General features: G+C 45.8%; 1 protein-coding gene across 2 annotated transcripts in view; it reads right to left on the reverse strand.

The window, feature by feature from the left end:
- SLC44A1 (solute carrier family 44 member 1) overlaps positions 1-12,561 on the reverse strand; it is a 118,800-nt gene that overhangs the window by 7,391 nt on the left and 98,848 nt on the right. The window contains exons 12-15 of one of the 2 annotated variants that reach the window (XM_090038921.1): positions 12,228-12,311; positions 9,460-9,597; positions 7,590-7,826; positions 2,319-2,399 (exon numbers count right to left, since the gene is read on the reverse strand). In XM_090038921.1, the coding sequence (XP_089895047.1) occupies positions 2,319-2,399; positions 7,590-7,826; positions 9,460-9,597; positions 12,228-12,311 (540 nt within the window). Of the gene's footprint in view, positions 1-6; positions 2,400-7,589; positions 7,827-9,459; positions 9,598-12,227; positions 12,312-12,561 lie in introns of those variants that run through there. The other variant, XM_090038920.1, reaches the window with a different exon arrangement.

Genomic DNA, 12,561 nt, shown 5'->3' on the forward strand with positions numbered 1-12,561 from the left:
AAAGAATGAGTAAAGAAACTGATCCAATGGATCACTGAAAACAATAATGTTTGAAAAGCCTTTTCTTGAACCTAGACAGTCTCCACCTAGATGGGAGCTCCTCATAACACTAATAATAATTATCATTGTAATCACTTACAATTAATGTTTAACTGTAATTACAGGTAGACATTTACATATTTGAATTAATCCTCACTCCTGAGGGATATACCTATTTTACATACAGAGAAACTGCAGCAAAGTAGTAAGGGTTCAAATTTGTGACTATTCAGCTGCAGAAATACAAGGCACTGCCATACTAGAACAGACTGATGAGGCATCTGATTATGAATCCTGAAGAAGCCTTTATCAGCTCTTTAAAGAAATGTTCAAATAACTTCACAGGAAACAGCTGTGGGGTAAGTTCCCGCAAAGGTCTCATCCTAAAGCCTCACTGCTGGAGGCTGCTTTGCGCATAGCTTGCTTTCTTCCAAAATGTTAACATTACTATTAGCACTCTGATATCTATGTACAAATATTCTTGTGTCTAGTCTACCTTTAAAAAGCAAGAGTCCTGTACAGCTGAACCTGGGCACCCATCAACTGGAACAATATGGTCCCACTAGCAACAGATCTGGAATTATTCCACCATGGGAGCCCTGGCTTCCTGTTCCTACCATCTCCCTATTAGTATTATGAAACTTATCCTTCAGTCATTTCCAAACCTGATTACATGAATTAAGCTTCCTAAATCCAAGGCCTGACTGTCAAAGGTTACCATTCCCCTTTGTCAGTGTGGGGATGTATTTCAAGGGAGCTACAATATGCTTGCAGGATCCAAGCTGTAAGCAGTAAAGCCTGGGCGGCTTTGCCCAAGAGTGTTTAACACCTCGAGCCAACAGCTTGTATTACCTGAGAGGTCAACGCAAGTAGGAAGCAATTCACTCCCAAGTCAAATAAAGCTTTTGGCCAAGATTTTTCAAGTCAGCCTAGAGGACTGGCAACACTTAATTCTTATTTATTTTAATGGGAAGTGCATCTAAATTCCAGAGGCAGAGAATCCCAGTGAGTATCTAATGGCTGCTCAACTAAACTTTCTCCCCCAAAAAAAAATGTTGGTAAGTACGGAACAGCCAGTTGTTCAGGCCTTAAAATACAGTAACATTTAGATTGAAGCAGATATTCTAAGGTTAATTGTACAGACAAAATAGGAAAAACTGAGTCCCACTAAGGACTGAAAAACTGCTTAGAACCAGAGCTTTGTGTACCCCATTTTAAAAGGTTTTTTCTATTACCACTATATACTTTTTTTGGTTTCATTTCTTGTTTTTAGTTTAAATTTATTTTTGTTTTTAAATATAACCACTTATGTGAAGCATTCAATAAACCCCAATTTATCCTGTGATAGGATCCAGCTTGATGAGAGATGATTTTAATATACAGTGTCAGTATATTACAAGATCACTTAACTAGTTCAGAGGTCAGACACTGCTCATCTTTTATACTCCACTACTCATCTGTTCTCAGTTCGTTAAATTCTAAGATCACCTTGCAACAGGGACAATTACATCAGTGGCATTAGGCTGTTCTTTTTTTTTTTTTTTTTTTTTACAGGGTACTTAAATACACAATGCCATTCTAATGGTAAAACAGGTAATAGTTAAGACTGAGAAGCATAAATGACATTGTTCACTCTGTCCTGGCAGCTGACAGCGTGAGATGGAAAAAGGGCACAAGATAGCAACATAAATAGTTAGCTATAATAACAAACAATTGGGAGAAGTGCAATTTTAAGCAGGTTGAAAGGAATCACTGTATCTAATCCCTCAGCACAGCATGAAATCATTTGGTGTGAATTCGAAGTACATGTACTCATTTTGCCACAAGAGGATACAGTTGGTAGTAGTCTTCAGGCTTTGATTCAGAAGACTCAACTAACAAGAACGGTTTAGTTCAGCAATGGAAAGAGAACTAAGTTGGAATGTTCTGATTATGGATTTGTTAGCCATCATAATGTGAAAACTCTCAGCAGTGAGGACTGTCTGAGTGTAGTTATCTATTGTCTTATGGGCGTTACTACTCCTAATTCAGTGTTGTTACCACATTTGTTCCATGAGATACAGTTCCTTTCATCTTACTTTTACAGGAGATGGTCTCAGCTGTGACAAACACTCTGCCATCCAAGTGATAGGCAAGCTCACAAACAGAAAAAGCAGAACATCTTGAGTGATACAGAAAACCAAAACTTCCCCCGAAGAAGTGCAGTCAGTAAAAATAAAGAGGGAGAGGAAGTAAAAGTGAAATTCTTGGAGGACAGCCACCTCCTCATCAGCACCTACCATTGGTTTCAGCTCTCTACCGTCAGCGCCACCTCCCCTGCCAGCTTCTTTCATTGATTTTCTACTGTTCTCCACAAACTCCTGCAAGATAAAGTGTCTTAAGCTTTCTTCTACTGGAGTACAAGCCTCTGGCTCAAATATGCAATTCCCCAACAATATCACAAGGATACAGCTGTTTTGTCTCAAAATATGAACAGGACAGACAAAAGATATCTCCTCTGTTTCTTATACCCCTGGCAGTCAGATTTCCCATATAGTATCAAAAAATACTGACAGCCAGACAATTTTTTTTTAACTATCACATTTACCACATGTACACCCTCTTGTCCATGGACTCCATGGACTGATGATGATGGGCAGGTAATAAATACAGATTCCAAACACTACATATTCCATCAGTGAAAGCAGCAAGGAGTGTCATGCTCCTATTAATCTGTTGCACTGGAAGGAAGGGAATACATTCTCTATTTTCTTTGTTTGTTTTTACTACTAGCAGTGCTTTCTAGAGGCGCACCGACATGCTGGTCCAATATCAGATCGGCACCGATAGAAAGAAAATTGACTATATCAAAATTGGCCTGATGCAACCAATAATTTGGCCGATAAATGCCTGTGTGTGCGCACAGCCACAGTGCAGTAAACAGGCAGCGGGGAGCACAGCCTGGCAGCTTGAAGAGCTGTGCACAGCTGTTAAGTCTGTTGTGGTGGATGTGGAGATAAGAGGGAAGAGGTGTGGGGGGCAGATCAAGATCCCCGCAGTGAGGGTGGGAGTGGGGCTGGGACAAGGCTGGCATGGGATGGAGTCATCGTCCAGGGGGTGTGGGGAGGGGGGGAGCAGCTCCTGCCACTGCACGCATGCAGGGAAGGCACAGGGAGAAAGGAAGGAGGTGCCTCAGATCTATGTGGGGCATGGTAGGCTGCAGCTGCTGGCTGGGACCAGGGGCCGCCCTCTTCCTGGCAGGGTGGGACTAAGTTCCCTGTGGGAACTCATTTGTAACTCCCAGCACTGCTACTGCCCATCCCGAGCGCAGTGTGCCCCCCACCCCAGGAAGAGCCGAGTGCAGCCCACCACACCCCATGCAGATCTGGGGCACACCCCGCCCCATGCTTTTCCAGGGTATGTGCAGTGGCAGGAGCTGCTCCCCTTCCCTGCACCACCCAGACGAGCCACAGCTCCATCCTGTGTCCATCCTGCCCTGGCTGGGCAGCACGTGCCCCAGCCCCTCTCTCACCGCAGGGGGGGCCTTAATCTGCCCCCCACCCCCCCACACCCCATCCTTCCCCCCTTCCCTTTTACCACAACAAAAACTTACCAGCTGGATGCACCTGTATTGGAAATCAGATCAGTATCGGCCAATATGCCTCCTTAAAAATCAGCTATTGGTATCGGCCCCCACAAATCTCTATAGGTTTCATAGTTTCATAGTAGCTAGAGTCGGAAGGGACCTAGGTAGATCATCTAGTCCGACCCCCTGCCTTGGCAGGAAAGAGCACCGGGGTCAGATGACCCCGGCAAGGTGCTCATCTAACTTCCTTTTAAAAATCCCCAGGCTAGGAGCCTGCACCACTTCCCCTGGAAGCTGGTTCCAGGCCCTAGCCGCCCTGACTGTGAAGTAGCGCCTCCTAATATCTAATCTAAACTTACCCTCCGCCAGTTTGTGACCGTTATTCCTGGTCACTCCTGGCAGCGCACGGGGGAACAGGGACTCCCCCAATACCTGCTGATCCCCCCTGACCAGTTTGTAGCAGGCCACAAGGTCCCCCCTTAACCTTCTCTTGTGGAGGCTAAACAGGTTCAGGTCCCGTAGCCTGTCCTCATAAGGCTTGCCCTGCTGACCCTTGATCATACGAGTGGCCCTCCTCCGAACTCTTTCCATATCGTCCACGTCCCTCTTGAAGTGTGGCGCCCAGAACTGGACGCAGTACTCCAGCTGCGGCCTGACCAGTGCCGCATAGAGGGGGAGGATCACCTCCCTGGACCTGCTCGAGATGCATCTGTGGATGCATGACAGGGTACGGTTGGCCTTCTTGACTGCCTCCCCACACTGCCGGCCCATGTTCATCGTGGAGTCAATGACGACTCCAAGATCCTTTTCCGTCTCCGTGCTGGCAAGAGGGGAGTTCCCCAACCTGTAAGTGTGGTGCCGGTTCTTCCTCCCCATGTGCAACACCTTGCACTTATCAGTGTTAAACCCCATCCTATTCTCATCCGCCCACCGTTGCAACCTGTCAAGGTCAGCTTGTAGCCTATTGCACCCTTCTAGTGCACCCACATCCCCCCACATCTTAGTGTCATCAGCAAACTTGAACAGGGTGCTTTCTACCCCGTCATCCAAGTCACTGATGAAGATGTTGAACAGTGCGGGCCCGAGGACCGAGCCCTGCGGAACCCCACTGCCCACGTCCTTCCAGGTCGAGAAGAACCCATCCACTACCACCCTCTGGGTGCGGCCCTCCAACCAGTTGGCGACCCATTTGACCGTGTGGGCATCGACACCACAGTCTCCCAGCTTTTTGATGAGGACAGGGTGAGAGACAGTGTCGAAAGCCTTCCGGAAGTCCAAAAAGACTACATCCACAGCAACCCCTGCGTCTAATGATTTGGTGACCTGATCGTAAAAGGCCACCAGGTTGGTCTGACAAGACCTGCCACTGATGAACCCATGTTGGTTGCCCCTGAGCATGCATTCCCCCGCAAGGCCCTCCTGGATGTGTGCCAGGATAATTTTTTCAAAGAGCTTACCCGGGATTGAGGTAAGACTAACTGGCCTGTAATTTCCCGGGTCCTCTTTTTTTCCCTTTTTGAAGATAGGGACCACATTGGCCCTCTTCCAGTCCTCCGGCACCTCGCCAGAGCACCACGAGTGCTCATAGAGCCGCGCCAGGGGTCCCGCAATGACCTCGGCCAGTTCCTGTAGAACCCTAGGGTGAAGATCGTCCGGACCAGCGGACTTGAACACGTCCAGCCTCTCCAGAAGTACCCTAACTAACTCCTCGCTAACCCCTGGCCCAGGCGTGTCTCTCCCGGGGCCCGAGGGGGGCCCAGCAGGGAGGTGGCTGAACTGGTCCCTACTTAGGAAGACAGAGGCAAAGAAATCGTTAAATATGTTAGCTTTGTCATCTGGCGTGATGACTAAGTTGCCCATCGTGTCCTGCAGGGGCCCCACATTACCCGGGACCCTCTTTTTACCCCCTATGTATTTGAAGAAGGACTTCCTATTGTCCTTAATCCGGGAAGCTAGTCCTATCTCCAACTCTGCCTTGGCCCTCCTGACTGCCCCCCTACATCCTCGGGCGACTGTAACATAGTCCTTCTTGGTGATGACCCCATCTCTCCATTGGGTATATGCCTCCCTTTTAGCAAGGAGGCATTCCCGGATGCTCTTAGTGAGCCATGGGGGTTTATGTGCCCTCCTGCTCCCTTTGACCCTTGTTGGGATTACCTCCCTTTGGGCATGGAGGATCGTCTCCTTAAGGAGCAACCACTCACCTTCGACATCTGATTCCCTTCCCCTCTGGGTCCTCAGCGCTTCCCCAACGATCCTCCTTAGCTTGTTGAAGTCAGCCCCCCTAAAGTCTAGGGCTGTTGCCTTGCTGCAGCCCTTTGCCACCTTACGCTGGATGGTGAATTCCAGCAAGCGATGATCACTGTCTCCCAGGTGGCCCATCACCCGCAGCCCCCTCACCAGGTCATCACCCGTGGCCAGCACCAGGTCCAACAAGGCGTCTCCCCTGGTGGGACTGTGCACCTCCTGGGTTAGATGGAGGTCCTGCACTCTGGCTAAGAACCGACGTGAGCGATCAGACTTGGCTGACTGCTCCTCCCAGCAGATGTCTGGGAAGTTCAGGTCCCCCATGATGACCACATCCTTAGCTCTCACTGCCTCTGTAAGCTGACCTAAGAATTCCTGGTCGAGCTCTTCTCCCTGGTTGGGAGGTCTATAGTAGACTCCCACCGTTAAGTCTCTCTCCCCTGGACTGCCTTTTACTCTAACCCAGAGCACCTCAGAGTGCCCCCCCTCTACCCCCTTGCTAATTAACGAGGAAGTATATTCCTCCTTGATGTAGAGTGCTACTCCTCCACCTTTCCTTCCTATCCCTACGTTCTAGTTTTCCTTTATCCCTCTGAACACAAGCCCTTAAACCTTCCACAACAGATCGCCTTCCCTCTTGTTTGTTATATCATCACAATAGCTACGCATCATATATTATTACTAAACAGGTCACAAGCCCAGTTCATTCTGTAGTATTTTTAATGAACAGGTGCAAGCATTTTGGAGTCAGGTTTATTACCTTTCATGTTGCCAGTATTTTGTAAGACCTCCTCGATCCACTGTTGGCTACAGACTGATAAAGTATCGGAACGATTCTACCTATGCTGTCTTTCTAGATAACATGCTATATTTTCATGAAACGGTATTAGTCAGAATTATTTACTATAAATCCTAAGTGCTGTAGTACCTTACTAGAGATGTTAAAGTAAGACCCTGAAACACTCTGCCAGCAAGTATTCCAAATGTCTGGAATCATTTGCTTTGAGTCTGTTTCTTGTACCTTCTTGAGAACACATTTTGCAGGGGTAAGAAGTGGACACTATGGTCCCTGTGTAAAGCTCAAGGAAATTCTTTCTGCAGCGCTAAATTCATTTAATTTAATTCTGGTTTTAAGAATAGGATTTTTACATCTGTTTTCAGCTGCACCAGATAGGAGGCGGGGGAGAGAGAAGAAACAGAAAAATTGAGAAACTAGCGATGCAGATATTTACTTTATCACCAGGAAATAAGGTGCTAATAGCAACTGAGGGTACAGGAATAAGTTACCACAGGGTAAACTAGGACATGAACTCAGAGTGTCAGCTACTTCGTGGTAGCTGCATGGTCTTACTCCACCATGAAAACGGGCGAAGGTACCTTTCATTTACCATAAAAGCCCACAGAATACCTGATATGCTCTAAGCTTGCACATTAGTTTACCCTGTGGGAACTCATTTGTATTCCCATAGCCTCTGGCTCAGCTGCTTCAGGGAGCTGCTGCTTCTTGTGTGTGAGGTGAGCAAAGGCTCATTTATGTTGTGGAAAAGAAACCCCCCAGTGTGGGGGCTATCTGAGAGTGAATTTGAATGTGTAACCTTCCTCTCTGTATCCAAGAGAAAGTTCTTACTAGAAAAATCACCATCCTTATCCCTTTTGTGCTGACTGCCTTTGGTAGATTGCTCTGAAGAATTTATAAAGGGTGGTTCCTTAGACTCAAGGGAGAGGTGAGGGAACTTACCATGAGAACTTTGTCCATGTAGAATTCCCTGCCAGGGCTTCCATCATTGTATTTTGTATCAATTGCAAAACATAAGAAGAGAACATCCACCACCATCTCATAGATTGACAGGAAGCAGTGAGCAACCAGGAAAGCAAAGAGGCAGACAATGATGAGAGGCAGCACCCACACTGTGTAATCCCGCTGGTAGTTCAGCAACATAATCCCTGCCAAACCTGTGCTGCAGACAATCAGGACCTGGAGTAGAGAACCACAGAAAAAACTGATTATTTCTCCATCCTCAGGCAGAGAACAAACTACTGCAGAGACACTGACTGTTACCAGAGCTCCACCCACACCACGTAATAAGCAAAGTACATGGTGGGAGTCCAGCACCCATAGATCAGTGCGGTTTCAAGGATTGAGCCTATGCACAGAATGCCACCCCTTCCCCAAAGCTAATTCACACTAGAGCCAGCTTCACCCACTGAAGTTTGTTTTATTTTTTTAAATTTTATTTGCAGCCCACACTCAGCCAAAACAGCCCTTCACTATTTCATTCTCTTCTCTCTTGGTTGCACCATGACAGTAACTGAGAACTAATTCTTGCACTAAGACCTTCTTTCTAATGGTGACTTTAACAACAGGGTTGGGCACATCTAGGTATCTTACCAGTTCTCAACAACTAATGCATGTGGCCCCAAGGAATGCAGTCTTTCTGAACAAGTTCCTGTATCTCTGCATTTAAAATAAACTGTAAAATAGGTCAGTCTCAACTGTATTATTCAGACACTGGATTAGGTTGAAAGAAGGGCTGGGTTGGCAGGGCAGCAGTATTTAGCTGACACGATTGTTTAGTATTCTGCACTGCTCATTTCAGCATTTCTGTCACCTCTGTGTTTTTCCAGTGATTTAAATGCCATTTTTTCAGGGAGACATTTCCTGGCACACGTCAGACTCCTCCAGAAAACGGAAATGTGCACTTAGCTGTGCCCCAGGCACTGGTATCTTCATTAGGTGCTTATTCCCATCACACCTTATTGATTTGTTTATGTACTGGATTAGCAAACCACACTTGAAGTTCAGCCCACTGTAGTCTGATCTAATACAAGTTAATGAGTGTACAGAAGACAGGCAGTTTATTCCACAGAGATTCACTGGCTTGGTATTAGCATTTTAGCAAACAGGGGTACAGAATTCATCAAGATGCAGGAATAAATTACTGAATTCCATCTTTTCACAAAATGTACCTTTCTTTATTCCTGAAGAGTGTTGAGCTACAACGCCAGTCACCTTAGAAACCTTATAACCCTTGCAGCGTACTTCATTTCAGTTCCTCCTTCCTCCAATCTGACAACTCACAGCCCTTCAACACAGGACCAACCCCCATGCACTACCTTCCAATCCCATCCCATAGCCAACGTTGGCCAAAAAAGTCAGATTTTGGGAACAGAGGAGGTTTGGACAGGAAATTTGCCCTTTCGACTCAACAAAATTTGTAGGAAATGGCTGTTTCCTTGTAATTGTGGCTTTTACACTGGAAAGCCAACCAAAGGCTCTAACACTTTTGGCCCTTTTTTTTGCAGGTGGCAAACAAAACTCTGGGTTTCTGTTTTCCTATAAAAAGTTGGAATTTTCAGGTGATGCATTCTGACCAGGTTCACCTACAGCCCTAGAAAGGTTCCCTTCACATTCTTCTCTCCTGGCTTGTTCCTTAGAAATCATGTTCCTAATAGGAAGCAGCAGGATATAATGGGGGACAGTGATGGGGCAAGCGTAGAAAACAAAGAGGTTGTGTCTAGAATTCACACTATGGCTGAGAAAGGTTTCAGCTAGCAGGCAGGGCAAGACTTGTTCCAGTGTCCGTAACAATGAAGCCTCCTAGACTTACCTTTCCTAGGAAGAGCATGAAGTCTCCCACTGTGTTTATGGCAGCCACTCGCAAAGCATTCTCCACTAGGATGACAAATGCGTCCTTTGCAGAGGTGCAGAAGTTGGTGCTGTTGATAGCTGTGGCTGTATATGCATTCTGGGAAGGAGCAGAATGAAGGCTTATTTTCAGATGCTCAGTCTCCTCTCTAAAACTCCCCACAATTCTTGTCTAGTATCTACTATGGCGAGGTCCTACCAAGTCACTGCTACCCTTTTCCACAGCAGAACATACAGTACTCTGTGACACTGGGTTGGATAGGACAACTTACCAAGGTGAAAATTAAGCAAGAAATGATATTGTATGACTGTCAATTCAAGAGATCTGCCCCATCCAAAGATCAGGAGGTGAGGAACTGTGCACAAAAAAGTTATTCCACATTTAAAAAACTCCTTTTTTAGTTTTCAAAATACTTGGGAGCAGGGAGGAGTCAACGGCTTCTGCTGGCCATTGGGCCATTCAGCACACACTTTGAGGCTGAATTGAGGAGCACAATATCAGCAGATCATGAACCATATGTTGTAGGAAACAACCATTTCTTTCAGCTCATCTTTCTGGCATTTGCCAGCTTTATATCCAAAACCTAATTAAAACACAACGCAGGAATAGTGGCGGCAGTGACACCACCACCAAAGTAACTGGACAAAAACAAAGAAGATCAACAAATAATAAGGATAATATGGGGTAAAAAGCTTCTCCCTACACATTTGAATAGCTAGCATTTCTAATTCTGTCCAGTATTATTGAACAAGAAAGTCAAGGGGAGCAAAGACAATATTCAAGAATCATATATTTTAATGAGGATACTCATCAAGACAATTCAAAATGAATCAAGCTTACAGCAAATCAGAATCATGTCTAGTCTAGAAATTCCAAGGAATCTACTGATGCTTTAAGAAGGGTGGGCAACTATTTGGGCTGGAGGGTCACTTAAGAAGTTTCAGTGAGCTGTTGTGGGCAGTGGAGGGGGGCAGGGAGTGTGTGCTGGCCCAATCCGGTGCAGGGGTGAAGGTGGCAATTGGTCTTATCTGGCCCCACATCATCCACCCAGCACCCACTGCTGGGGGTGCTGGACAGAGTGGGCAGGTAGGGTCCCCCCCATGGAGACTGGCCAAGGACCCCTGCAGGCAGAGCACAGTGCAGGAGCAGGACAGGCAGGCAGGGCTGGGGCTGGGATTGTGGGGCGGTGACAGTGCAAGGCCAGGGCCCAGGGCAGAGCTGTGATCTGCTCTCTGTATGCCCCTAAGCCTGGAACTGGTGCCTGTTGCAGGGACATTGAGGGAGTGGATTGTACCTCTGCCCCAGGTCCCAGCCCTGCACTGTCACTACCCTGTGATCCTAGCCCTCATCCACCCATCCTGCTCCTGGATGCTGCTCCCTGCCCACCCACCAGCAGCCCAATTCCATTTGCCTGGCTGAGTTCACCCTGCCTGCTGGGGTCCCAGGCCAGTCCCCATGGAGACCCCACTGGCCTGCCTCCTCCATCTGGCATTCCCAGTAGTGGGTGCAGGGCAGACTGGCAGTGGCAACTGGGCAGAGAGTTAAGCCTCCTCTCCCCGCCCAATCTCCCCCCATACACCCAGAGGCAGCAGGACCACCCTCAAATGCCACAGCCCGGGCTTCCCCCCACTGTGGGCTACACAAAATCCCTTGGTGGGTTGAATCTAGCCTGTGGACCATATTTTGCCCACCCCTGCTTTAAGATAAATGTTTTTCAAAGGCTTTATTTAGTGGTTTTTCACAGGACTGCATACTATGAATTCACAAATCCTATTTCTGGCTCAGAAACCCATTTTCTCTTGGCTTCAGTAAATCACATAGGATTTCTGCCTCAGTTGCCTTATCTGTGAAACAAACTCTAGGGCAGATGGGCTACTGTTTATAAAAGCACTTTGAACGCAGTAGCATACTACATATCATGATCCATCAGGACCCAAAATGCTCCAGCTTTCTTGAATAACGTCCAAAAACTCCACTCAGTTTTATTCTGCCTAGAGGGGAAACGGGTTTCATTTAAAAAATAGTTAGGTTAAAAAAAATACTTAGGATTGTCTGATTTCACAAAGTAACTACACAGATAAATGTTAATCTCAAATGCAAGAAGAAACTAACAACAGTAAAAGAAATAAACAGTATATTAATAAATGGCAGCACAACTGTCTGAAAAGTAGATCTTCAGAAATAGACATGACTAGCTATCTGTCACAACTCACAGTAGGCTTCCCTCTTTAGGACAAGGATGACTTATTTAATTTAAGATTAAGACACGTTCTCTCTCAAATGTGCAATACTCAAATATTTTTTAAAAAAATCTTCACTTGTACTACAGAAAATGTATTTTCAAGTTTAAATGTGCCTGGAGGAGTGAGAGTGTCAAGGAGATTGTATCCCACAGTGAAACAAACTTGCTATAACACTGAGAGCTGATTACAGGATTCATTTTGAAAGAACAAGGTGTCCAGAAAGATGAATACTGACAATTTTTCACTTTAGCACTGTAAATGAAGACTAATGTAATGGCTCTCAGTGGGATCACTATGTACCTTCAATTATATCCCCATTACTGGAATTAAAACACCCAGGGTCAGGTTCAGACAGGTTCCAAAGTACAACTTAGCATATGTCAGAGTAGGAAAAAAGCTAGAACACTTTCAGGTGCAAACTCAGCCTTCCTGGGAATTTAATACACTATCAGCCTTTGACTTAACCCAAATATTTTATCGTCTTACCTGATTTAAGTAAGTCAGGCACTTTTCTAGGCACCAAAGGCAGCAGATGCAGGCTTTCAGCATACAGCGAGCACAGGCATTTTCCTAACATTACAACAGAAGATCTCAACATGTATCGTAAAATAATAATAATAGTAATAAAAACACAAAGGATCTAAGAAAACACGAAATACCATAGAATACAAATAACTGTAAGGCCCAAACACTCCAAAAAATAAAAATAAAATAAAAAAAAATCACACCTTAAAATCCAAGTACAAAGGAACTTAGGATCACATTTAACCAGCTGAAGGCTGTTGTTTCAACAGTAAGAAAAAATAGCTTTCCATTTTCC

The sequence above is a fragment of the Crocodylus siamensis genome, chromosome 3, assembly GCF_052110815.1.
Source record: "Crocodylus siamensis isolate JL-2025a chromosome 3, ASM5211081v1, whole genome shotgun sequence".
In the NCBI taxonomy this organism is placed as follows: Eukaryota; Metazoa; Chordata; order Crocodylia; family Crocodylidae; genus Crocodylus; species Crocodylus siamensis.